Raw genomic sequence first — 24824 nt, 5'->3', positions numbered from 1 at the left:
GATGCCAAGCCCCAGCTCCTATGCCTTGGTGTTGAACACCACGTTCGCCACAGAGAGGCGGTCTGCCCATTTTTCCCGAGTCCTGATAGGTGGAGGCAGCAACATCAACATTCTGTACAAGGATACCATGGAGAAATTGGGAATCAAGCAGAGACACCTTTAGCCCAGTCATACTATTTTCCATGGCATAGTTCCTCGCCTTTCCTGCTCACCAATCGTCAAGACTCAGATAGATGTCCTCTTCGGGGACAAAACTCATTTCCACCGAGAGCCAGTTTGGTTTGAGGTGGTGTACCTTGAGAGCCCTTATCACGCACTGCTTGGCCGGCCTACCTTGGCCAAGTTCATGGCGGTCCCCCGCTATGCTTACCTAAAGATGAAGATGCCAAGCTCTAAGGGAATCCTGACCGTAGCAGGAGACTACAAGAAGTCGTCCGCCTGCATGGCAGAGAGCAGCCGGTTAGCCGAGTCCCTCGTGATCGCAGCAGAGAAACAGCTCCTTGACCGGGTTGTGGCAATGGCAGGCAAGCAGCCGAAAATGTCACCCGACCCCAAGGAGTCGGAAGCCGAGGGCTTGTTCAAGCCGGCCAAAGAAACAAAGAAGATACCTTTGGACCCGGAGCACCCGGAGAGGTATGTTGTCATTGGCGCAAACCTTGACAGTAAATAGGAAGGCGACCTCGTCGATTTCCTCTGTGAGAATCGGGACATCTTCACATGGTCCCCGAAAGACATGACAGGTGTACCGACGGATTTCGCTGAGCACAAGTTACACGTCCGATCTGATGCCAAGCCAGTCCGGCAGCCCTTGCGCCGCCTATCAGAAGAGAAAAGAAGAGTTGTTGGAGAAGAGATAGCCCGGCTCCTCGCAGCCGGCTTCATCATGGAGGTGTTCTTTCTAGAATGGTTAGACAATCCAGTCCTAGTGCTAAAGAAGAACAAGCAATGGCGCATGTGCATTGATTATACCAGCCTCAACAAAGCATGCCCCAAAGATCCATTTGCTCTGCCCAGAATCGACCAAGTGATCGACTCTACAGCCGGATGCGAGCTGTTGAGTTTTTTGGATGCATACTTCGGGTATCACCAGATCAAGCTGGACCCAGCCGACAGGATGAAGACCGCCTTCATCACGCCATTTGGAGCCTTCTGCTACCTGACCATGATGTTTGGCCAGAAATTCCGGCGCCACCTTTCAGCGTTGCATGCAGAAGTGTCTCCTCAAACAACTCGGCAGAAACGCTCATGTCTATGTGGACGATGTGGTGGTGAAGACAGAGAAGCGTGGGACGCTACTGGAGGATCTCAGGGAGACTTTCGAGAACTTGCGCCGATTTCAGATCAAGTTCAACCCGGTGAAGTGTGTCTTTGGGGTACCAGCTGGCCAGCTTCTTGGCTTTCTGGTCTCAGAGCGCGGCATAGATTGCAACCCCATGAAGATCAAGGCCATCGAAAGGATGGAAGTACCCACCCGACTACTGGATGTGCAAAAATGTACCGGCTACTTGGCATCTATTAGTCGTTTCATCAGTCGGTTGGGCAAGAAGGCTCTTCCCCTGTACTAGCTCATGAAGAAGACCACCTTTTTCGAGTGGAATGACAAGGCGGACGAAGCTTTTCTCTAGCTCAAGAATATGTTGACCATCCCGTCTGTCTTGGCGGACAACCCGGGGACTGCAACAGTCGGCCCGGAGACTTCATTAACTCAGCAAGCGGCGGCCGACTCCAACCCACCGCCTCCCAGCCCAGCCGCCCTCGTACAAGTGGCAGTCCTGACAGTCGAAGAAATTGCAGCACCTTCATGGGCCCAGCCCATCCTCAATTTTTTGGTGAAAAAAGAGCTACCAACCGACGAGATCTCGGTCCGGCAAGTGCAACGTCGGGCGGCAGCATACACCATAGTCAACAGAGAGCTTGTGAGGCACAGTATCACTGGTGTTTACCAGCACTGCGTCGAGCCAGAGCAAGGCCAGGCAATCCTCAAAGATATCCATCAGGGCGAGTATGGTCACCACGCGGCCTCAAGGGCTCTGGTGGCCAAGGCCTTCCGCCAAGATTTTTTCTGGCCGACTGCCCTAGAAGACGCCAAGGACTTGGTCCAGAAATGCAAAGGGTGCCAAAAGTTTCATTCAAAGCCTCACCAGCCGGCTTCTGCACTCAAGACTATTCCCATCGCCTGGCCCTTTGCCGTCTGGGGCCTGGATATGGTGGGACCATTCAAGACATCAAGAGATGGCTTGACTCATCTGCTTGTCGCGGTGGACATGTTCACCAAGTGGATAGAAGCAAAACCAATCAAGAAGTTGAATGGTCCGACTGCGGTGACTTTCATCTCCGACATCACCATATGGTATGGCATACCACACAGCATCATCACCGACATTGGCACGAACTTCGCCAAAGGTGCCTTGGCCCGTTTCTGTGCGACGCAGGGCATTCGACTGGACCTGGCGTCTGTTGCCCATCCGCAGTCAAACGGCCAGTTGGAGCGAGCAAACAGCCTCATTTTATCCGGCATCAAGCCCCGACTGGTCGAGCCTCTGGAGCGGTTGGCCGGCTGTTGGGTCGACGAGCTTCCGGCCGTCCTCTGGAGCCTGCGCACAACTCCGAACAAGTCAACCGACTTTACGCCTTTCTTTCTCGTCTACGATGCCGAAGCCGTCATCCCGACGGACATAGAATTCGACTCTCCTCGAGTCACCATGTACACCAAAGAGGAGGCAGAAGAAGCACGACATGACGGCATCAATCTGCTGGAAGAGGGCCGGGTGTTGGCACTCAGCTGATCCACCATCTACCAGTAGAGCCTGCGTCGATACTACAACCGAAAGGTCAAGCCAAGATCCTTCCAAGAAGAAGACCTTATGCTCCGGCTGATCCAACGAACAGCCGACAAGCACAAGCTCTCGGCACCTTGGGAAGGCCCCTTTATCATTAGCAAGGTGTTGGGCAACGACTCCTACTACCTCATCGACGCTCAGAAACCTCGAGCACGCAAAAGAGATGACTCCGGCAAGGAGACTCAGCGACCATGGAATGCGAACCTCATTCGAAGGTTTTACAGTTAAAAAGCAGTATGTATCACGCCGACTTTTGTATTAAGTACAAAGACTCCGGGTTCCCTGAGTAGAGCTCGGGGACTGCCTTCTTTATCTATAAAACAAGTACTAGGCCTATCATTTATGTCATTTCATTAATCTGTCTGGCACCGGGTTCGACCAGTCGACCCGGGGACTTGCCGCCTTGTACTATGAAATGCTTCCTGCAGCCGGACAAGTCGCGTGTTGGCACCCTAGGTTTCTCCTACCAGAGGCCGCAGCCTGCAGAGCAGCTGTTCGGTCGGCAGGAGTCAAGGCGAAAAGGGCGCCTACATGAAAAATGGCTAAGGACTTAAGGCATTTACATAGTCCAAGCCGACTTCTCGCCTCACCAACCGGTTACTGAGCAACCGGCCGGCCGGCTTCTACTTAACTTGCTAGAAAACTCTAGCCACCAAGTACTTGCCTTCCCAAAAGTGGCTAAGTACTTGATCCAGCCACAGTCCGCAGAGCGGCTGTTCGGCTGGCAAGACGGCAACCAGGGGAAGACAGCAAATGAAAAAGCCAAAAGAGTAGAAGGCAAGGAAAGGTAGAACTTGGATAAAATATTTACACATCAAAGGCCCTTGGCCGACATCCAACATAAGTTCCAAATACACCCCGCGGGTGGAATTGTGCGAAGCTAACAAAGTTCGTTGAGACTAATAAACAGGGAGAAATAAAAAGTAAAGTGGTAGCCTAGGGATCGGCGGACGGGTTCGGCGAAGTGGTGGAGTCAGTGGCACCGACTGGTCGAGCGGCCGTCTGGTTGGTCCCCGCTTGGTCCCCTCCAGTGGCAGCCGGCTCATTCGAGTGCGGCTCGTTGCTGGAGGCGCGGTCGAGTTGGGGCTGGCCGTCCGCTCCGACCTCTGGCGCCTCCTCTTCGCCTTCCTCCTCCTCGTCGTCTTCTTCCTCGTCACTGGAGTCCATCACCTCAGCCGAGTCCTCGCCCTCCTTCGGGTTCAGCCCAAACCACTCTGGCGGCGCCTTGGTGCCATCCTCAGCCGACTCTGGGATGAAGACTCTGGTGTCGGTGTACTCGGCGATGGCCGCCGCCCGCTTGACAAGTTTGCCCTCCACTGCCACCAGCTCCTCTTGGGCCTCCTATCAAAACGTGGTCAACTGGGTTAGATTTAGCCCAGGGTACCACGCCTTGACGAACTCCAAGGCCCGGCGCGCTCCGGCCCGGGCCGAGGAGGCCTTCCACGCCTCAAGGCGGCCAGCCGCCACCTCCAGCCAGTCGTCAGTCCGGCTGGGGGTGCGTGGGGCCGGCCTATCAGGCCACAAGGCAGCGATCGCCTGGGCGCCGACACGCTGAAGGTGGCGCAGCATCTGATGAGTCAGCCGAAGACGGTCCTGGATGCTGAGAAGCTGCTCGCGAAGGGTGCAAGGGGCATTGGCGGCGATCCTCTCGCCTTCCGCCCTTCGTTCTTCATGGTCGGCCTCGATAGCCTGGTTGGCGGCACCAGAGTGGCCTGGAAAGAACTCTACCAGGACTAAGCAAAGTGTCAGAACAAAAAGAGAAAGAAGCCGGCTTGGCTAGAGGCCGGCGACTTAAAGAAAAGTAAAGAAGGTCGCCTACCATCAACCATATCCTCGATTTTGCCAAAGCCGGCCGTCAGCATCGCCTCCTTGTCGGTCCAGGCGAAGCGTTTGATCTCGAACTCGATGAGAAGACCCGCCTCCTTGTCCTCCGCCTCCTTCTGGGCCTTCTGGAGAAGCTCTGCCTGCTCCGCCAGCTGCGTGGCCATCCGGTCACGTTCTTCAGCCAGCTTGCTGTAGTCCGCCTCTTTGGCATGCAACGCGGCGTTGGCTTCGCCCAGTTGCCGTTGAAGGATGGCGTTGGCCTCTGCAAAATCAGAAAAAGAAGGAAATGAGAACAATCAGCAAAGAAAGATGTAGCGCCAGGAAGATCTGGCCCGACTGCTTAGCAGTCGGCCCGGATCTCGGGGACTACAGCCCGCGGGTGCGCCAGCGCGCCCCCGCAGAAAGAATATAAATTACTCCGGCTCTCCGAAAAGTCGGCGGTGCGTTGATCCAACTCCTGGACTCTGAAGTTGAAGGCGGCCACGCGGAGGTTATGATAGTCCTACAACAAATATATTAGTACTCGAATCTTGCTAGTTAGAGTTCCAGGCCGCCTGCTCAGCAGCCGGCCCCGAACTCGGGGACTACACCCAGTGGGTGCGCTGGCGCGCCCCCATGAAGCAATACAAAAATTGAAAATAAAGGAGCAAGAGGTATGCCCGATGGCCTCTCGCGACTCAAGGAACACCTTGTTGCAATGCTTGAGAGCATCGGCCTCGGCGCGGAGTTTGACTTGGACCTCCAGGACCGCCTTGTTCAGGTGGGTCGTCCCGCCTTCGCGCGCCCATCCAGCGGGCGTGGCGCTGGTCGCCTCGGTGTCCAGGATGGAGGAGCTCGCGGTGCCGACCTCCAGTGGGCGTGGCGCCGAGGCCGCCTGCACAGGACGACGGTGCAAGGGTGTGCAGGCCCCGGGAGTCGGGCCCGTCACCATCTCATTTCCGGCCGGCGGCACCGGTGGGTCGGCCGGCTGCTTATCTCGCGCCTCCTCAGAAGGTGGTGGCGGGGGCACGATTACATCTGGAATGGCAGCGTCGCCGCCCTCTCTCTCCATGGTAGGGTGCTCGTCGCCGGTTTCCCCAGTCTGCACCACGAACTCCGGTGGTGGCGGCGCAGAGTTCAGGGGGACGACGAACGTCGCTGACTGACGGCGCGCGGCTTCCTCAGCCCGCTTCTTCGCCGCATCAGCGGCCTCAGCCTCCGCCAGCTTCCTCAATGCGGCGGCCTCCGCCCTGTCTGCCTCCACCTTCTCCAGGCGGGCGGCGTCCTCGCACACCTCTCGCGCGTTCCGCTCCGTCGCCTCCCGGAGGTCGGCGGCCCGATCGATCCGCCGGGTGGTGGTGGAGGTCTCCACCGACCCCACGATGGAGTCAGCGGCCGACTTCTCAAGAGTGAGCGGGGCCCTAAATAAAGGGGAACGAAGTAGAGAAGACTCAGATGAGATCGTCAAGAAAGGAGAAAGTACGAAGGAAGTCAGAACTTACGCAGAAACCAGCGGCGGCGTCTTCACCACCTTGCGAAAGCGGTCGGCTTTCACGGCCGCTTCGTCTCGCTTGGTCGCCACAGTCGAGCCCCTGGGTTTCTTCGGCCGGCTGCCAAACAGGCTCGGCGCGGCTCTGCTCCTATGCGCGCCGCCTCGGGCTGCCGGCGCGCCAGACGAGCTCGCGCCCTGCTGGTCAAAACCCGACTGGCGGCGCGGGACGACTTCCCCCGCGTCGTCATCTGGCCAGTCCTCGAGGCTGGCTCCGAGCCCCGAGCCACCTGCAGCACCGGCTCCTCCCTCGGCGTCGTCCTCCAAGGCCGCCGCCCCCAAGTCGGGGTCATCTACGTCGCTCCTCGCTCGGTCGGGGAGAAATCGATGCTCCAGCCCTGCGGCACGGGCTGCCGGCTGGAGGAGGGCGCTCTGTCCAAAGAGCTGGCTGGTCAGATTAGACAAATGGAACCCGGCAAAGAGGAAGAAAAATAGATGGAAGGGAAAATTACCATAGGCGGGGGGTTGTCATGGGAATACGGCTCCTTGCCAAACTGCCACTCCTCCATGAGCTTGCAGTTCGCAAGGTAGTTCACCATGTGAGCTACCTCTGCGTGAGGCATCTCCTTGGTGCACAGCCGGCTTGGATACCGATGACCGCTCATCTGACTTATCATGTGAGGGCGGCCCTGGAGCGGGAGCACCTGACGCGCCACGAAGGCGAGCAGCAAGTCGGACCCGGTTAGGCCCTCCGACTGTACCAGCACCCGGATCCATGTGACGGCGGCGGCTCCAGAAGGCGACAACGTCTTGGCCCGGTACGACTAGTTAGGCCGCTTCCCAGTCGGCGGGCCGGGAACGTAAGCGAGTAGGTTGACCCAGTCACCTTTCGCGAAGATGCTCTTCACGTAAAAGTATGACTGCTGCCACAACTTCACCGATTGGGTCAGCGGGATGGAAGGAAATGGATTGTCGGCCCCCGGCCTCCGCACCGCGATGAAGGCGCCGCACTGAGCCGGCACCCCCGCGATGATGGTGCCAAGCTTGGAGTAGAAGAACTCCCCCCCAGAGCTCGATGGTGGGGAGGACGCCAAGGAAGCCTTCGCACAAGGTGACGAAGGCGGACAGCAACACCACCGTGTTCGGGTTGAGGTGGTGCGGCTGGAGATTGTAGAATTCGAGGAAGGCTCGGAGAAAACCGCTCATCGGCAGGCCGAGGCCACATGCAGTGCGAGCGGAAGATGACCCGCTCGCCCTCCTTCGGCGCTGGCGATACCTCCCCCTTCAGCGCGAGATGAACCCCCACGTAATCCGTGCGGGGCAGCCGCAAAGTCTGGCGGAGGAAGTCGATGTGGTCCTCGCGAACTGTGGAGCCGTCCCAGGCTCCGGCGCGCACCATGAGGACGAGGGGCTGACGGATGAGCTCGATGGAGACAAGCTGCGGCGGCGCTTCAGCAAGGCTCGGGCGCCGCGGCAAGGAGAAGGAGAAGTGGAAGAAAGAGTGGGGCGGAGGGGCGCGCGTGCGTTCCCGCTTCCCCTCCTCCCCCTACTTATAGCCTGCGGGCTACGAAGCCGAGGGGGTGGGCGTGGGAACGTGGGATTAACTGTGCCCACGACCCCACGCCCCCACCTTTACCGCGCAAATATTGCACGCATTAACTCCACGGAGAAGCCCAACCGCCTATCTCGGCCGCCGCGGATCCGCTCGCTGCCCGAGGCCCGGTGGTGGCGGGCCTGGCCTGCGGTCGCGTCCCGTCATGCGCGTGGGTTGGCAGGACGACCCGGCCAGCCAGCGCCACGTGGCATGCCCGCAGTAGACGGCAAGCAGAGAAGCTTATCAAGCACGCCGCCTGATTCCCACCAACGGATTCAAAATCCCAGAAGGATCCAGCTGGACGCAACTGATTCCCGTCGGCGGCTCCTCATGATTCGAACGAAGCTTCCTTCAAGGCACCCAGAAGAGGAAACTGTTGAGGCTCCCCGGCTCCTCAATCGTGGCCCCTCACCAACTTCGGGGACTACTGTCGGAGTAATGGGCCACGGGTAGCCTAACTCGAGCCCCCGAGCTTTTCAAGACAACGGGGCCGGCTGCGCCCCTCAAAGACGTCAAGATAAAGACTCCGCCTTCTGGCGGCCGGTTGGCCAAGCGGCCGACTGGTCGAAGGCGGCCGAATTCCGGAGGGCGGCATCCCGATGGGCCGACTCCTAGAGAGCGGCCTCCAGGGAGGCCGGTTCCTAGCAGTCGGCCCGTGGCGCCCTCAAAGTATGCGCCCTCATCAAAGAGACAAGACGGGGTACAGCTACAGTGCAAGCCTTCCCCTGAATCCAGGGATGGGCGTGGCCACAGTGCCCCGTACAGGCGGAGATCTCCGCACGATGCAACACTGTTGCCTCTCCCCCCATACGTCACACCTGACAGGCGGAGTCCTGTTCCCACGAAGGCCTGTCAGGTACGGCTTGTAGACGGCGGGCCCTACCTGGCAGCCAGAGCCCTGAAGACGGAGGATGCTGGGGCAGCCGGACCTCGGAGGAGCTGGCTACCAGCAGTCGGCCAATCCCTCCCTCGGGCCCCATACACCATCAACCAGATGAGACACAAAATGGCAACAGTGATCGCCCACCAGGCGGCGGGACTGTAGCCACGCTTCTCAACCAAGCCTGCGTCATTAGCGTTACTGCTACAGTGATCAGCAGCTGGCAAGACCCGCAAGCGGCAGGAGTGGCTTGTCGGCTCCGTACCAGACCAAACGGCGGGGCCCACCAGGCGGCGGGCCCCAGCTGTCGGCAAAGAGGCCGGCGACCAGAGAGAATGATCATCGGGCCCTACGTCCGGTCGGATTACCATTGTACCCCTGGGGGTAGGCCTATATAAACCCCCCAGGGCACCCATGCAAAGGGTTCGGCCCTGTTAGGACTAGACTCATACCTAGAGGAGGAGAGAGCGTGCCTGCCTTCTTCCACCTCTAGCAAACAGCTCGAGGAGCACCATTGTACCGCTTACACATTAGTGATCATGCGGAGACCCTGCAGAGAAGGACTAGGGGTGTTATCTCCTAGGAGAGCCCCGAACCTGGGTAAAGTACGCTGGCGTTCTTGTCTACGCCTCATTCCGCTTCCAGGCACCGGCGACGTTCTACTCGGTCCCACCATGATAAGCCATCCTTTGGCATATGTCGGACCCAACCCTCGACAATGTGTCCCCCTCCTTTCCCTCTAGGATGAGTAATCCTTTATTTTCCATATCCATATGGTCAAGTCCTTAGGTTTGTGAAATCATGTAATGGAAAAATAAGTGCCAACGAGTATCCCAAAAGGAGGGTCAAAATGGGTATAATCGATATCAATCCATAGACTTCTTTAATAATACAAATTTTGAAAAAATAACCTATAGTTTTTACCTCTACCCTATTGATTATCATTTTAGCGATCAACTTTCTCTATTTAACACCTTTGAACTAATTTCATTCATTGCTACAACATGAACTACAACTAAAAATAGTAAAGATTCGAACTCCCTACTAATAACACTACCGACAAAAGGAATAATGCTTCATGGACTACATGACTAGCTCTTATACGAGTTCCTTGTAAACCACTACTTGCGTACATTACTCCAAATGAATCTGTCTTTCCGGCGAGGGATCCACCAGGTAGGCCCATGATGATAGCCGACCCAACTAAGGGCCTAGGTCCAAAGATGCTCAGGTCGAGTGCAGCGGCGCCACCAGTCTTGGGCTAGGAGACCTCCTAAATGGTGATCTCCACGTCGGTTTGTGCTACTAGCGCATGAAGGAGACGCCTAGTGGGCCGGCCCAGGAAAACCTTCGCTCAATCGAATGTGACCTCATGCGAAGCAGTTATTCACTAGATCACATTGTAGGCAACCTCGACAGTGTCCTCTCCTCGGCAGTGTCTGCGTGTCCTGTGGGTGGCCAGGTCGGCGGCTGCCCTTTCTTGTCAGCATGTTGTAGCGGTTTTAGCCCGCATTTTCATTAATTAACCGGGCAATTCTCTTTGACCTATTTTAATGAATCGGGCCTAAGAGACCGAACTTCAAGAAAAAAAATCACTAGATCACATCTTGCTGGTTGATAGGTTGAGTGGGGGACTAGTTGACCATGACTTAAAAAATCATTTTAAAACCATGTCAATATGAAGAGTTCATAAAAAAATAAACGAGAATTTAAAAAATTTCATAAAAAATAGCAAAAATGAAAAGTTCATGAAATTGAAAAAGGTTCGTGAAATTCGAAAAAGTTCAGAAAGATTGAAAAGAAGTTTATAAAGTTGAAAAAAGTGCATGAGCTAAGAAACATGAATTTGAAAAAAGTTCAAGAATTGGAAAAAAAGTTCATGAATTTTATAAGTTCACAAATTGAAAAAGGTTCATGAAAGTTGGAAATGTTGTTGATTTTTCTAAAAGTTCATTTAAAGAAAGTTAATGAATTTGAAATCAATTTGAAAAAGTTCATTAAATTTGATTTTTTACAAATTTGGAAAAAGTTCATGAAATTGAAAAAGCTATGCAAAATTTGAAAAAAAATCACTATGATAGGAAAAAGTTTGGAATTTGAAAAAAAGGTCACGAGCTAAGACACATGAATTTGAAAAAGTTCACTAAGATTGGAAAAAAGATCGCAAATTTGGAAAAACTTCAGGAGCGAAGACACACAAATTTGAAAAAATTCATACATTTGCGAAAAAGTACATGGATTTAGAAAAAATATATTACAAATTTGGAAAAACTTCATGGATTTTAAAATTTTCACGAATTAAAAAAAGTGTTTAAAAAGATTGCAAATAAAAAAGGGGAAAAGAGAAACGAAAAAGAAAGTAAGAAAACCCGGCCAAACTAATACATAAAACCAGTAGAAAAAAACGACCGGAAGCTAGTAGAAGCTTCGCACAACCAGAAAAAACCCGGGAGCCAACTTCCCCGCTCGAGCTTCCATTCGCGCGTAAAGTTTTATATGGAAATCCCACATATAATTTGTCGAGTGGGAGGGTGTGCTCCCGGACGCAGCTTCGGTGCCTTAAAGGCACCTGACTTTGGGTCACTGACATGTGGACCAGCCATCCGTTGGATCCACATGTCATAGATACAAAATCAGGTGACTTAAGGCACCGAAGCATTGTCCGTGTGCTCCCTCTACCATTATAACTATGCCGGGCGCCGAATAGGAAATGCGTTGTGCTAGTCGGTGTCCAAAATGGTTGCTCATTTGCAGCAGTGGACACCACTCGCTAGAAAGGTGGATGCAGATGCCAGTATCCTGGTGATCTACAAGATTCACGCTTCTGCTATCAACTTGGTGCACTCTGCTCCATCTCCGCCCATGTCTAGCTAGTGCCTTATGTTCTTTATTTTGCTTGACCTCGTGCCTTGAGCTCTTGGTTGAACTTATTTGTCTGTATTTGGGCTGATGTACCTTTGAACCTCGTTTATACTGTATTGGTTGTAGTTGGATTATGTTGTCGTTATGACTTTATTTATAAAGTAAGACGTGGTGCGATGTGAATTTTTGGAACATGGGTCTAGGCATAGCCGATTAAGAAAAAAAATCGAACTTTTTTTTGCGACAAAAATAGTCTACCATGATACTCACGTTTAAAGTTTCAACAACTGATCTATATAGTATTCTGGCAAAAAAAAGTGCAGCTACGAAAACCATGAATAGTAGTGTTCATATAGTATTGATTCTGTTGTATTTTGCTTGGAATACGGAGTAAATTATTTTGTCCCGAAGCTTTTACCGTGAGTATTATGCTAAACCGTGCATGTTACCAATTTTTTTTAAAAAATATTTAACTATTTTACTCCTTTTTTAGTTCGGGTGCAACCAAGACCCAGGTTCTGTTGTGTATTTTCAACACTGTGTCATTTTATATCTAAAAGAAGAGATGTTGATGTGAGTCGGACGCCACTGCCTATTGCCCCGGCGGAAGGGTAGCACCGCCCAGACGAAAACCATACCATACGAAACCTCACTCAGAAGTGTAAGCAAAAAATCTCACCTAATTGTCTTTTGTAAATTGTCAAAACCCTTCTCAACCACCTTTGCCAACCACGAAAGCAACGTTTCATGTGCGACGTAAGCAACATGTTCCCTCGTCCTGTTCACCTTTCTTCAGATCTGTTCCGTCAATCCCTGCTGCATCAAAGCTGTTCTTGAGCTTGTCCATGACGATGCAGTTTAGGTATTTAAGAAGTTTGATTTAACTTATGTGACCCTAGGTCACATTCTACCATCGCACTACTTTTCTTCTTCTATAGATTATAAATGCCTTAGCAATTAAACAGAGTTGGCATTATAGTCATTCATCAACACCTCCCGGTGATTGCCAGGGACATCTCCTATCATCATACTACTTGGGTGTATACATTACTGGACGTTTCCACTCTCTCCCATATGGAACTTTGATTCTGACATTTTTGCTGATAAAATTGTGAGAGAACGATGTGTTACATAACAAACGACTGGCCGGGGGCTCAAGATCTACAACAATGCAGTTTTACTTTTATTTTTATTTTTTGTGAAGTCGGCTCCTTACAATCCGATTCATTAAAAAACAAAAGAGAGCTATTTGATTAATTGCCGAAAAATCATGTAAAAACCGTCACAACACGCCTACAAGAGAAGGCACTGCCCTTTAAAAAAAAAAAAGAGAAGGCACTCCGGCCAACTCGACTATCCACAACCCCCGTACACACCATCAAAAAGAGGACCACTATAAAGGTTGCCTGAAAAATGTCATTGTCATCACTCCTCTTTGAGCAAGCGATCCGACTCACCGTGGACAACCAACCAAGAACCCTCAGGCCAATCAGCATATTCAAGCCATGTCCACCTATGCCAAACAATCGACCAAATATGTGAAGGATCAGGTAACTCCCACTTCGGACTTCGGTGACGAGCCACACATAGGAAAAAAGAAACGCCATCCGAGAGGCGAGGCCATGCCACCATCATCGTTGTCACAAGAATCACAACGCCATCCGAGGCGAGGCCACCGCCCCGCCAACCGTACCACCTCAACCAAGCACCACCACCACAACAAGGCGGCTCTGAATCAGGCGAAGACGTCGTCGCCGCCACATAAGTCGCCAAACACCAGACCCTCAATAGCACCAGCTGAAGACGGACACGGCGATGGTAAGGGCTCACAATGCAGTCTAACTCAATTGGGTGTGTACTTGTGTTAGGCGTACGTTAGGCTACCTCATGCCATAACCAAATTAGCACATGTTGATTGCCATGGCCATCGCTGTCCTCCTGTGGCTGACGGAAAACGCGAGACCAGAGTCTCGTTTACCCCCTACGTGTCCACCCTCGCTCCGCCAAGCATGCAGGGCTACTGCGTAGGCCGGCTGGACATGACGCGAAGCAAATCACGGCGTGGACAAATGCCGCCGATTTTGATGTTAACTCGACGACAAGGCAAGCAAACACCTAAACCTCAAGCAAGAAACTGCGGCGGCAAAACGGCTCTTTGGCTCCTCTCTCCTCTGTCAGAAACTTCCTCTTCTTGGCTTAGCAACTTCGTGACGAACTGAGAGCTGCATCTGCATGTGGCCTGGGCTGAGGAGCCAACAGGATTTCGAATGCGATCAACGAAGCTGTGGCATTCGGTTCACAAAGCTTCTTGAAATTGGCAGTGAAAAATTAGTAAACTACGTATCTTCTGATGACCGAATTGCAGGGGACATTTCGCTAATTTTTTTTGTTTTGGCCGATTCGGCCACACTAAGCAACGGTACAAAGTGAACTTGTTCTGATGCTAGTTTTTTAGAGGAAAACTTGTTCTGATGCTAATAATGCAGGAACATAAACAACGAAGGTTCTTCTTCTGTCGCGAATCATCGACTACCAATCAGTTCATCAGTTCATGTTATGTGAACCTCAGCTTGTACTACTAGAGTACTCCATCGAACAGAGTAGTTTATTTATGAACTCTTTCTTTGTCAGTGATCTTTTTTGTGCCACGAGATTAATTGAACTGCTCGGTGCTTGACAATGATATGGGGTACCCACCATAATGTAGATCTTTTGAGGACCCTTCCAATGATTATCCCCGAAAATATCAGCGCGCAGTTAGGAGGAATTCAGCTAGCAAACCAATTGGAAGACACCATCTAACACCCAATCTGCGGTAGCACATTTTTTTATAATCGGCTGCGAAAATCATAACCTTGAAAGCAGGAAAACACTGGTCAGCTAAACAATGAAATGGGCAAAATCAGGTCAAAAAAAACAATCAAATAGGCAGAAACAGATTGGAAAATTCTAGGTTAGCGTAATCAACATCAATTTCATACAGAGAATGTACTACAACCGTCATCTCAAAGCAGTATTTAGTTGAATAGTTGGCATCTTCTAGGTGTTCTTCGAAAGAGCTTCACCCAAACAAGCATTTACTTATGTAGAATTACATAAAGTTTAGACTTTGAGACGACAAGCAGAATATGTAGGTCAACGAAAGGACCATGTAAGTAAGAACGGTCTACGTTCAAACGAATTTTGAGTATCTACTTATAGTATGAAAAGTATGATTTAGGGTTGCGATTGTGCCGAAAGTGAAGCTCAGGTGCTCCAATTTCTCAAACGTTGCTATTGTCGCGTGCATCTTTTCACCCCGTAAAGACAAAGGTATTGATAACTGACCATTCGACGTACATTTTTTCACACACTTTCTTGAGACGGCGAGAGAGAAAAATTCAGAACCCTCTTTCGACAAAATGACCTTTACTGGTAGTTTCAGGAATTCAATAACGACACAAACAAACAAATATATTCCATATACTTCGTCCATAAAGAAATATAAGAGTGTTTAGATCACTATGATAAGGCAATCAGGGGACTAGCTATAGGTCCCTCTTTCGATAAGCTCAGCTGTCTACACCACGAAAACGTGCAATCACAAAAGAAAAAAAAAACACCACAAAAATGTGAGTGGCAGCCAGCAGAGACTACCAAGATATCTTCTGTCTGCCTTTCTGAAGGGGGTCACTGATGCCTTGGACCAAATGCGTGGAAACTTCTGCCGCACTAGCACCGACCAGAGAATATCAGCCACTAATACGATCTTGAGCCTGGCCTGTCAATGATTTAGTATAGCGAATGCACTGTTTGGTTGGCTGATTGGTTGTTTGTTCCATTCGGCCACCTTTCTCTCTCCAGACCCTTCTTTGCTGCTTCCCTCGTCTCTCTGCCTCTCTGCCTGCCTATAAAAGGCCAGAACGTCTTCTCGCTCATAAGAGGCGGCTCATCTCTTGCATCTGTCACACTGCACAAAAGCAAAACCACTCTTCAAGAGTAGCTAAAAGGACAAATCGGCAAGAGGTTGTGTGAGATTTGGTGCAAATCGCAAGATGGTTAAGGTATGTCACCGCTTGTCTTGTTCCAGGACTAGCTAGTGTTCAGTTTGATTAATTTTGTGCATCGTTCTGAATTTTTGGGTATTTGTTGCAGCAAAAGATTGTCCTCAAGTTAGCTCTGGACGACGAGAGGAAGAGGAGGAAGGCCTTCAAGGCCGCCGTTGGCATGTCGGGCGTGACATCCGCAACGATGGAGGGGGACAAGATCATCATCGTCGGGGACGGCGTCGACCCGATCACGCTGACCACGATGCTCCGGCGCAGCCTGGGCTACGCCGAGCTCCTCAGCGTGTCGTCCGGCGACGACAAGAAGAAGGACGGCTACGGCGCCGCCTACGGGTACGGCGGCGGCGAGAAGAAGGACGGCTACGGCGCGGCCTACGGGTACGGCGGGGGCGAGAAGAAGAAGGACGGCTACGGGTACGGCGGCGCCGACGGTGGCGGGAGCGGCATGAGCTTCGGCGGCAAGGAGGGTGGCGGCTCCAAAGGTGGCGGCGGCGGCGGCGGATACTCTCAGAACGCGGTTGCGCCGGTCACGTACCCCGCGTACCAGCAGTACAACGCCATGCCGTCCTACCCGGTTTACTCCTACCCTGCTCCGGCTTATCAGCATCAAGAACAGGATCCCGGCTGCAGCATTATGTAGTAGTGGCATACTCTAGTTGTTAGTTAAGGGGAGATGATGCGTCGGAGAGATCTGGAGAGTTGCGAGCGGTGTTCAGGCCATGATTTTGATGGCCTGACCCAAAAGTTGGCTGAGAGGGCAGAGAGATGCGGGCTCCCTGAGCACTGAGTAGGAGGAGTACATATGTACAGTACAGGTTTGCTGGATCAGCAATGGTGGTTTGGAGCGTGGTAACAGATTGTACAGGAGGAGTGAATAAAAGGAAATTCAGGTGTTTGCAAGCATAGAAGCACAAGATGCAGAATCACTCAAGATACGGCCCGATCGGGCACGGTTAGTTCAGGGACTGCATCAAAATCATTTACTCCTTCTGCCTCATAATATAAAAGCGTTTTTGACAGGAGGCCCACTTTTTTTTTGAACATCAATACAGACACAAGCGCTTATATACACGCATACACTCATCTATGAGCACCTCCGAAAGACTAAGTCGGCATATCATCTTGAGATTTACGAAGTCACCGGAAATCCTGAAATAAATCCAAAAATAAATGCGAGCATCATGATTTGAACCCTGGTGGGCTGGGGATACCACAATCCCTCTAACCATCCAATCATAGGTTGGTTCACAACAAGAGGCCCACTTACAAAGCAAATTAAAGGATAAACATGAAACTAGAACAAGCCTTACACATTCTCAAAAAAAAGGAACAAACCTTACACCTAGCCGAGGCCCGACTAAAGACACCTGGCCCCACGACAACACCCCCGAGAGGGTGACGGCACGAAGGGTCGTCGTTACCAATTCCAAAAGATTAGAGTTTTCACCCCGGAGCCTAGCACAAGGACAAGATCCACATCAATGTCTTTAGGAAGCAAGTAACACCTATGGGCGCCACCGTCACCGGCGCCAGAAACACAAAATTTTTGCTTAGAAACTCGCCTACATCACGGGAGGATCCCGATCACCACCACAACAAGGGTCAGCTCAGCCACACCGGATCTGGTTACTGCCAGAGCATTCCAGAGCCTCCCGTCCACTACACACTTTGTCACCCAGATGACCAAAAGGTGAAGCCACCACCAGTGGCGGAGCCAGGAAAACTTAATCAGGGGGGCCAACTGATGTTAAATCATGTTGGGGAGGGCCAAAGCCAGCAAAATCATCATAAATACACAATATTAGCAGCAGATAATCCCTCATATAGTGGCAAAATCTGCATGTTGACCTAGGCCGGGGCCCCTGCTAGCACCCCCTGCCTCTGCCACTGGCCACCACCACCACCTCGGATCATGCCGGAAAGCCAACCATTGAGGCCACCATCCAAGACCACCGCTCCCGTAACCATTCCCCTAGGCACCACCAACCATCTACATCATGACCATGCAACCACAATAGTAGAATCCAAAGGCTCCTCCTTTCACCCCTAGCCCGACATTAGCCATCGGGCATGGGTCGACGCCCCCACAGTAAGAAGCGGCCACACCCGCATCCCTAACCGGTCCCGGTGGACTGGAGGGGATACAACCCAGCAACCATATGCATGCCTTGTGCTTACGAGAACATGTCGAAGAATTAACATCAACCACAATACATCTTTTTTTTTGCGGGAATCAACCACAATACATCGACTAACCTGTGTTGGATAAGCTTACATAATACGTCTCCTAGTGTCGTTCAGTCGTTGCCGTATGTGAGCGATTTGCAACAAAATAGCTTGGATCGCTTCTCGTCTACAACAGTGCTACTAGAACACAAGAGTTTAAGAAGAGAAGCAAAGGGTACTTGAAGAACGGACAGGGATAGAAGAACACAATGGACGGTTTCAGCACAAGGCTAGCGTTTTAGTAGGCACTTGTTACATACAGTGTTCACCGAAATATCTGTACCTTTGAAAATGGACCCACATAAACATGTATAATGCTTTCACTTTACAATGTGAATACAAATCTATGCATACTAATATACGTCATCGAATACATGAAATACGCAAACAAGATTGACAATCTAGGCGCATATCGGCGGCCCACAATCTGCATGCCCCTGCCATTGCATTTCGCAAATCCCCTCACGGAGACTAGGGCCCTCTTGGAGAAAATATTAGAACCCTAAAGGCGTCTTTGATTCGTAGAATTTTAAAAACGTAGGAATAGAAAAAGTATATGATTGGAGTGGCAATGCCCACTTAAATCCTATAGGGTTAGCAATGAGTGTTTGATGGCACAGAAAAAACAAAAAAATTGTAAAAGGAGGTTGAAGTGGATGTTAGATTTCCTATAAAATGTAGTACAAAAGATTCCATAGAAAAAATTCCTATGAGATTCAATCACATGAACCAAAGGCCCAACATAGAAAAAAATCCTAAAGATAACAATCCTCCAGAAATCCTATAAAATCCTTTAAATCAAAGGAGACCTACATATATGTTGTATTGATATGATCCTCCTATGGGGTATATATGGAAGTACTATGTGAGGAGTGGCTTGAAGCATAAGACAAGTCATTTGATTTAAACCAATTCTATCTCTATCCTTCCTTATCTCTAACTAGCATGTTTATACTTCTAACATCTCTCCTCAGTCCTAGAGAAAATGAAGCAGATGTTTGTGACTGAATATAAAGTTACATATGTTTTCATCTCTTCTCCATGTACATATGTTTTCAACAAAAATGTTTTTCCCTGCAAAAAGAAAAGGAAGATGTTTCCTTTTTGCTGGGCGCGAGCCGCGATGTAGTCATAAGTCATACAACTTGCTGTAGATGATGCAACTCGGCTCGGAGGTGTGGATGCAGATACATATCGGCGGCTTGCTACAAGTACTGTGAAGACGCCGTGCACCGCGACCGCTCGATCGGTAGGGGGTGTTTGGTTGTCTGCATGAGGCCTGACCTGGCTCGCGCGGGACGCAAACGGGCCGATTGGTTCTTGCTTTTACTGTTCAGCCCGCATGGCACGAACCTTAAAGCACTCCTGGGCCTGGCTCTCTGGGAACGCTCGAATCAACAGTTTCTCTAGGGCCAGGCCCGAGCGGTGCACGTGGGCGGCGGTGGCTAATGCGTGCGGCCACGCTTGAGAAGCCGCGTTGCTTCCCGAAGCGCCGGCAGTTATTAGCCTCACCGTCCCTCACCGCTCCCTCTCCCCACTCTCCCCCACTCTCTCAACTCTCACCGGCGGCGACGGGTCGGAGGATAGCAAGAAGACCACCAGACTCAATCATCGGCAAGTGGATCATCTCTTGGCCCGCGTCAATGGCGGTAAGCACTTCTCTGTGTTCGTCATGCACTACTTTTCCCGTTCGATCCAGCAATAGATTCGATCCACAACGGAGAGGGGAATGGGGAATAGAGGTAGATAAGCATGTAGAGGTAGTTCTTACTAGTTCATACTACTTCATACTAGTTCATGCAAGATTGAAATAGAGGTAGATGCGGATGCAGTAGAAGGGGAATTGGGGGTACACAATGGACACCGGCTAACCGTGGCGGCCATCACGGGCGTGCGGAGCGGCGGCTCGAGTGGCTCGCCTTCATCTTCTTGTTCATCGCCGTGCGGGGCGGCGGGTCATCGTCGTCATCCTCGGCGGAGTTGAGGTCAATCTGCCAGGTACGACGGCCTGGCTCCAGCGCCCTCGCTGGCATCTGTACCGCTTCTTCCTCCTCCTTAGGCTCCCCAGCGATGACCGCCGGCGGCACGATTGCCGTCTCCCGGTACACTGCGGCACAACGGCCATTAGGAGCCCAGTAGTTCTTGTACTTGGACCACTTCTTTCTTTGTTTAGCGTCGTCAGAGACGGCCTGATTCATGCCCGATGAATCATGTCGACTGCCATCGCGCCCTTCGCTGGGTTAGGAATCAGCGTCTTTAGCTCTTATGTAGTGGCCCTCATGAGCACTGCATCAGATTCCTTCTGCATGTCAGGCATGGAGACGAAGTTCGAGCACACCTCCATGATGTTCTCGAATTTGGTGCGGTCACCAGCCGACCACCGAGGAAGAAGGCCCTCCAACCAATATCCCAAGGGAAGGGGTTGGCGTTGGAGCTGGAGCTAGAACTCATGGCGATGGAGAGGAGGAAGGTTGACAGTGAGAGAAGAGAGGGGTGGGTAAGTAGTGGTGGGCAGGGTGAGTAAATATAGGGGCGATGGAGAGGAGGAGAAGAGTGACGGTCATGCCGTTTTAACTACATGCTCTTCAATAAGTCATGAACTCTATGTTGTGCCTTCAATAAATCATGCTCTTCAATAAATCATGCTCTTCAATTATGTGCAGATCGAGAAGAGCAATGAGATGGGCACGGAGGAGAGCAATAAATCATGCTCTTCAATAAATCATGCTCTTCAATTATGTGCAGATCGAGGAGAGCAATGAGATGGGCACGGAGGTGCTCCCTGCCGTTGACAATAAGGACAAGCAACCCCTTCATCCAATGCCCGAGGAGGTTGTGTTGCCGCCCACCGCCGAGGAAGAACCGAAGATGCCTGAGGTTGGCGACGACGAGCGCATGGAGGAGCCCCCCAGCAACAAGCGCCACAACTACGACTACCATCAGGAGGATGACCCAACTCACTTCTGCAAGGTCATCCTTGCACCGAAGTTTGAGTGCATCCCCATGCCCCTGGACTTCACCAAGCACTTCGTCGCGGTGTCGACGGAGTTCAAGCTCAGGAACAACATCGGCTGCTCCTGAAAGGTGACGGTGAAGCTGATGAACGGCATGATGACCCTGGATCAGGGTTGGGCCACCTACGCAGCCGTTCATCAGATCAAGATCGGCTACATGGTGACGTTCAAGCTCCTCACTCCCGACACCCTCAAGGTCATCATCTTCGACGACGATGGCATTGAGGTCGTCAACAAGTGCGGGAAGCACGACGAAGCCTTCGCCGCCAAGGACTAGGGCCGGGGCACCTTCTTCCTAAATACTATCTAGTCTGCTTTGAACTGTTTATGGTTTATGCGTTGAACTGTTATGAAGTGTGGTACTGCTTATCTGAAATATGCTGTTAAGTTGTTGATCTTTTTGTTTATACTCTGCTCTGTTTATGATGTGTGCCACATGGTTGTGTTGAAGTGTGCTGGTAATCTCACCAACTAACCAAAGAGGTTACTACACATCAGACGTTGCATACAACCAAACATCATGTTTTGGATTTGTCTATTAACATGCAGTCAACCAAACACCAGACAGTGTGGTTCAGCCCATGAAGACAAAAGGGCATGCAGACAACCAAACACCAGACAGTGTGGTTCAGCCCATGAAGACAAAAGGGCATGCAGACAACCAAACAATTTGCAGATGATACATTTAAGGCTGTATTTGTATAACCAGATTGAGTTAAGAAGGCTATGCAAAGCAGCTAATGTTCAATGCTCGCTTATCGGCGGCTACGATCGGCGCGCGTGTAGTCGAGGATGACTTTATACGCAGATGGATCGAAGTCGGCTGGTGTATTCTCCCTCCGATGGATGTCCTTCACTTTGTCCTGTGTGTGGATGGCCTGATATGCACTGTCGTACCTTCCAGTGCCTTCCCGTGCCTCTCGTACGTTGTATATATGCAAGCGTATAGCTTCTAGGGCCTTCCCGTGATGATGCATGCATTGCATGGCATCTTGTCTGCACGTGGACGATGGACGCACTAGGCGATGAAGCTGGAGGTGATGCATACGCGCTATCGATGTACTCTAGATTGGATCGATGGCGCTCACGCGCGCGGATGGAGGCGTAGGCTCGTCCTCGCGTGCGCCGCGTCATCGTGTGCGCCGCCTGCGTCATCGTGTGTCATCGTGTGTCATCGTGTGTGCGCCGCGTCATCGTGTGTGCGCCGCCTGCGTCCCTCTGGTCCGGACGCTCGCTCGCTCGCTTCCGCCGTACCGAGCCACTCCCATGCGTTCAGAGGTTGGCGTATCCTCATCGAATTGGATCTGATCTTTGGATTTACTAGATGATTATTCGACGCGTTGCTCCCGAAAACTTGCTAAAAGAACGCATAGAAGCTGCTACAAAAAACATCTAAAATTAATGGGTAACAAATGCAGTCTTAACAAAAGAATAAAATACAAATGATATAAAAGAAGGGAAAAATGTATTGGAATTAAAACAATGTCAATTCTAACCAAATGTGAAGGTGAATTACATAGTTATGGTGCAACCGACCAACACATATATTGTCAACACAAAATAAAACGCAAAGAATAAATTATGACCACCCCGCAAAAAACCCAGAATAAAGTATGACTAACATGCATAAATTGATGATGATGTGGTGTGTTGCATGCATAGAGTAATGCAAAAATAATATAATGTAAAATTTATGACTTGCATGCATGACTTATTTATGTGGCATAGTTGTATGTTAGAGAAATAGGTAGTGTGTTGTAGCTATTTAGAAATAGAAGATTTGCCTAATTTAAAATATCAATCTAGTACTGTTTGATCTACTGGAACGGATCTGATCTTTGATCGATCGGGTGCGGCGCCCCCGAGGAGAGAAGATTAATCTCTTAGGGGCGGCGCTCTACGGAAAGGTGAAGGAACCTATTGATCACTGTCGTTGGACTAACCGCTTTAAAAAACCATGTATATCTGTCGTATTGATTTGACTCTCATATGGGGTATATATAGAAGTATAATGTGGGATAGGCTCAGAGTACAAGCCAAGTCATTATTGGTTTAAACTAATTATGTCTCTACCCCTCACGATCTTTGACTAAATTTGAAGTCTCGGTTGATAGGGTCTTAAATTCAAGACCTCTTGACTTGAATACTATATTGAATTCATGCTTCAATCAATTATCTTAAAATTCGGATCTAATGAAGACATGCAGACAATACATTTTGACAATCTCTCTCTCATCTAGGCTTATTTAGACTTAGACGTCAGATCGATTTAAAGTCGTATTATATATTGCGTTGAGAGGGTCTTTAAACTTGAGACCTCTTAACTTTAATACTATATTAAATCCATGCTTCAGATAACTCATTCAAAAACCGAAACTCATAAAAACAGGCAGACGATATATTTCAACACCTCTTTCGATGAGGTTAACTGTCAATAGCACGAAAATGTGCCAGCAGAGGAGATTAGCAAGTTATCTTTGTGTCTGTCTGTCTGAAGAGAGAGAGAGAGAGAGAGAGAGAGAGAGAGAGAGAGAGAGAGAGAGAGAGCGAGCTAGCTGTGTGCTGGTTTGGAGCAAGAGCAAATGCGTGGAAACTTCTGCCGCATTAGCACCGAGCAGAGAGTATCAACCACTAATACGATATTGAGCTTCAGGGAGGAGCAGCAGCCAGCTCGGGCGTTTGGCACAGAGCCAGGCGCGTCAATAATTCAGTATAGAGAATGCACTGTTTGATTGGCTGATTAGTTGTTTGTCCCATTTGGCCACATTTCTCTCTCCAGACCCTTCGTTGCTGCTTCCCTCGTCCCTCTTCTCTCTGCCTGCCTATAAAAGGCCAGGACGTCTTCTTGCTCATAAGGGGCGGTTCATCTGTTGCATCTGTCACATTGCACAAAAGCAAAACAACTCTTCGAGTAGCTAGCTAGTCTGCTAGTGTACTGTCAAAGCTAGCTTGGAGATTCTGTGAGACTTTGTGCAAGTTGCAAGATGGTTAAGGTATATTCAGTTTGCTTGTCTTGTTCCAGTCCAGGACTGGTGTTCCGTTTGCTCAAATTTGTGCGTCGTGCTGAATTTTTGGATATTTGTTGCAGCAAAAGATTGTCCTCAAGTTGGCTCTGGATGATGAGAGGAAGAGGAGGAAGGCCTTCAAGGCTGCCGTTGGCATGTCAGGTATGAACAAGCCACAAATAACAGTTAATCCATAATCCGTCGTTCCATCTTCTTCTTGTGCTTACGAGGAGGTGCTCAATTCAATTCGACAGGCGTGACATCCACGGCAATGGAGGGGGAAAAGATCATCATCGTCGGGGACGGCGTCGACCCGATCACGCTGACGACGGTGCTCCGGCGCAGCCTAGGCTACGCAGAGCTTCTCAGCGTGTCGTCCGGCGACGACAAGAAGAAGGACGGCTACGGCGCCGCCTACGGGTACGGCGCCGGCGAGAAGAAGAAGGACGGCTATGGATACGGCGGCGACGGCGGCGGGAGCTTTGGCGGCAAGGAGGGTGTCGGTTCCAAAGGTGGCGGCGGCGGCGGCTACTCTCAAAACGCGGTTGCGCCGATCACGTATCAGCAGTACAACGCCATGCCGTCCTACCCGGTTTACTCCTCCTACCCTGCTCCTCCTGCTTATCAGCATCAAGAACAGGATCCAGGCTGCAGCATTATGTAGATGTAGGTGTTAATTAGGGAGAGATAATGCGTCGGCGAGGAGCAGGGCCGGGGTTTAGGCCATGATTGATGGCATGACCCAGAAGTTGGCCGAGAGAGGAGAGCGATGTTGGCTGCCTGAGCACTGAGCAGTACGTATGTACAGTACAGTACAGTACAGGTTGGTTGGTTGGATCAGCAATGGTTGTTTGGAGCGTGGTAACAGATTGTACAGGAGGAATGAATAAAAGGAAACTCAGGGGTTTTTTTTTTGAGGGGTAGAAACTCAGGTGTTTGCAAGAATAGAAGCACAAGATGCAAAATTACTCAAATACGACGCAAGTTGTATCAAAATCATGACGGGCTTAACTGACTAAAAGCATCTCCAACAACAGCCCTATCTTTGGGAATCTGTCGTTTTTG

At 50.7% G+C, this 24824-nt stretch overlaps 2 protein-coding genes across 2 annotated transcripts; both read left to right on the top strand.

Moving 5' to 3' along the window:
- The first annotated feature begins 15372 nt into the window (after positions 1-15372).
- On the top strand, positions 15373-16417 carry LOC119301176 (holotricin-3-like). Its single transcript, XM_037578089.1, has 2 exons — positions 15373-15511; positions 15603-16417. Exons 1-2 carry the CDS (start codon positions 15503-15505, stop codon positions 16152-16154), a joined length of 561 nt encoding a protein of 186 aa, XP_037433986.1. The 5' UTR covers positions 15373-15502; the 3' UTR covers positions 16155-16417.
- Positions 16418-23629: 7212 nt separating this feature from the next.
- On the top strand, positions 23630-24661 carry LOC119297253 (heavy metal-associated isoprenylated plant protein 6-like). The gene is made up of 3 exons (XM_037575116.1): positions 23630-23747; positions 23843-23921; positions 24014-24661. Exons 1-3 carry the CDS (start codon positions 23739-23741, stop codon positions 24421-24423), a joined length of 498 nt encoding a protein of 165 aa, XP_037431013.1. The 5' UTR covers positions 23630-23738; the 3' UTR covers positions 24424-24661.
- Positions 24662-24824: the final 163 nt, after the last annotated feature.

Source organism: Triticum dicoccoides, chromosome 5A, assembly GCF_002162155.2.
Source record: "Triticum dicoccoides isolate Atlit2015 ecotype Zavitan chromosome 5A, WEW_v2.0, whole genome shotgun sequence".
Lineage (NCBI taxonomy): Eukaryota > Viridiplantae > Streptophyta > Magnoliopsida > Poales > Poaceae > Triticum > Triticum dicoccoides.
This window is presented reverse-complemented; position numbering and strand designations above follow the sequence as displayed.

Bases quoted from the DNA above. Each gene is read 5' to 3' on its own strand.
- LOC119297253 (XM_037575116.1), top strand. The intron at 23,922-24,013 runs GTATGAACAAGC...TCAATTCGACAG, and splicing joins GGCTGCCGTTGGCATGTCAG to GCGTGACATCCACGGCAATG.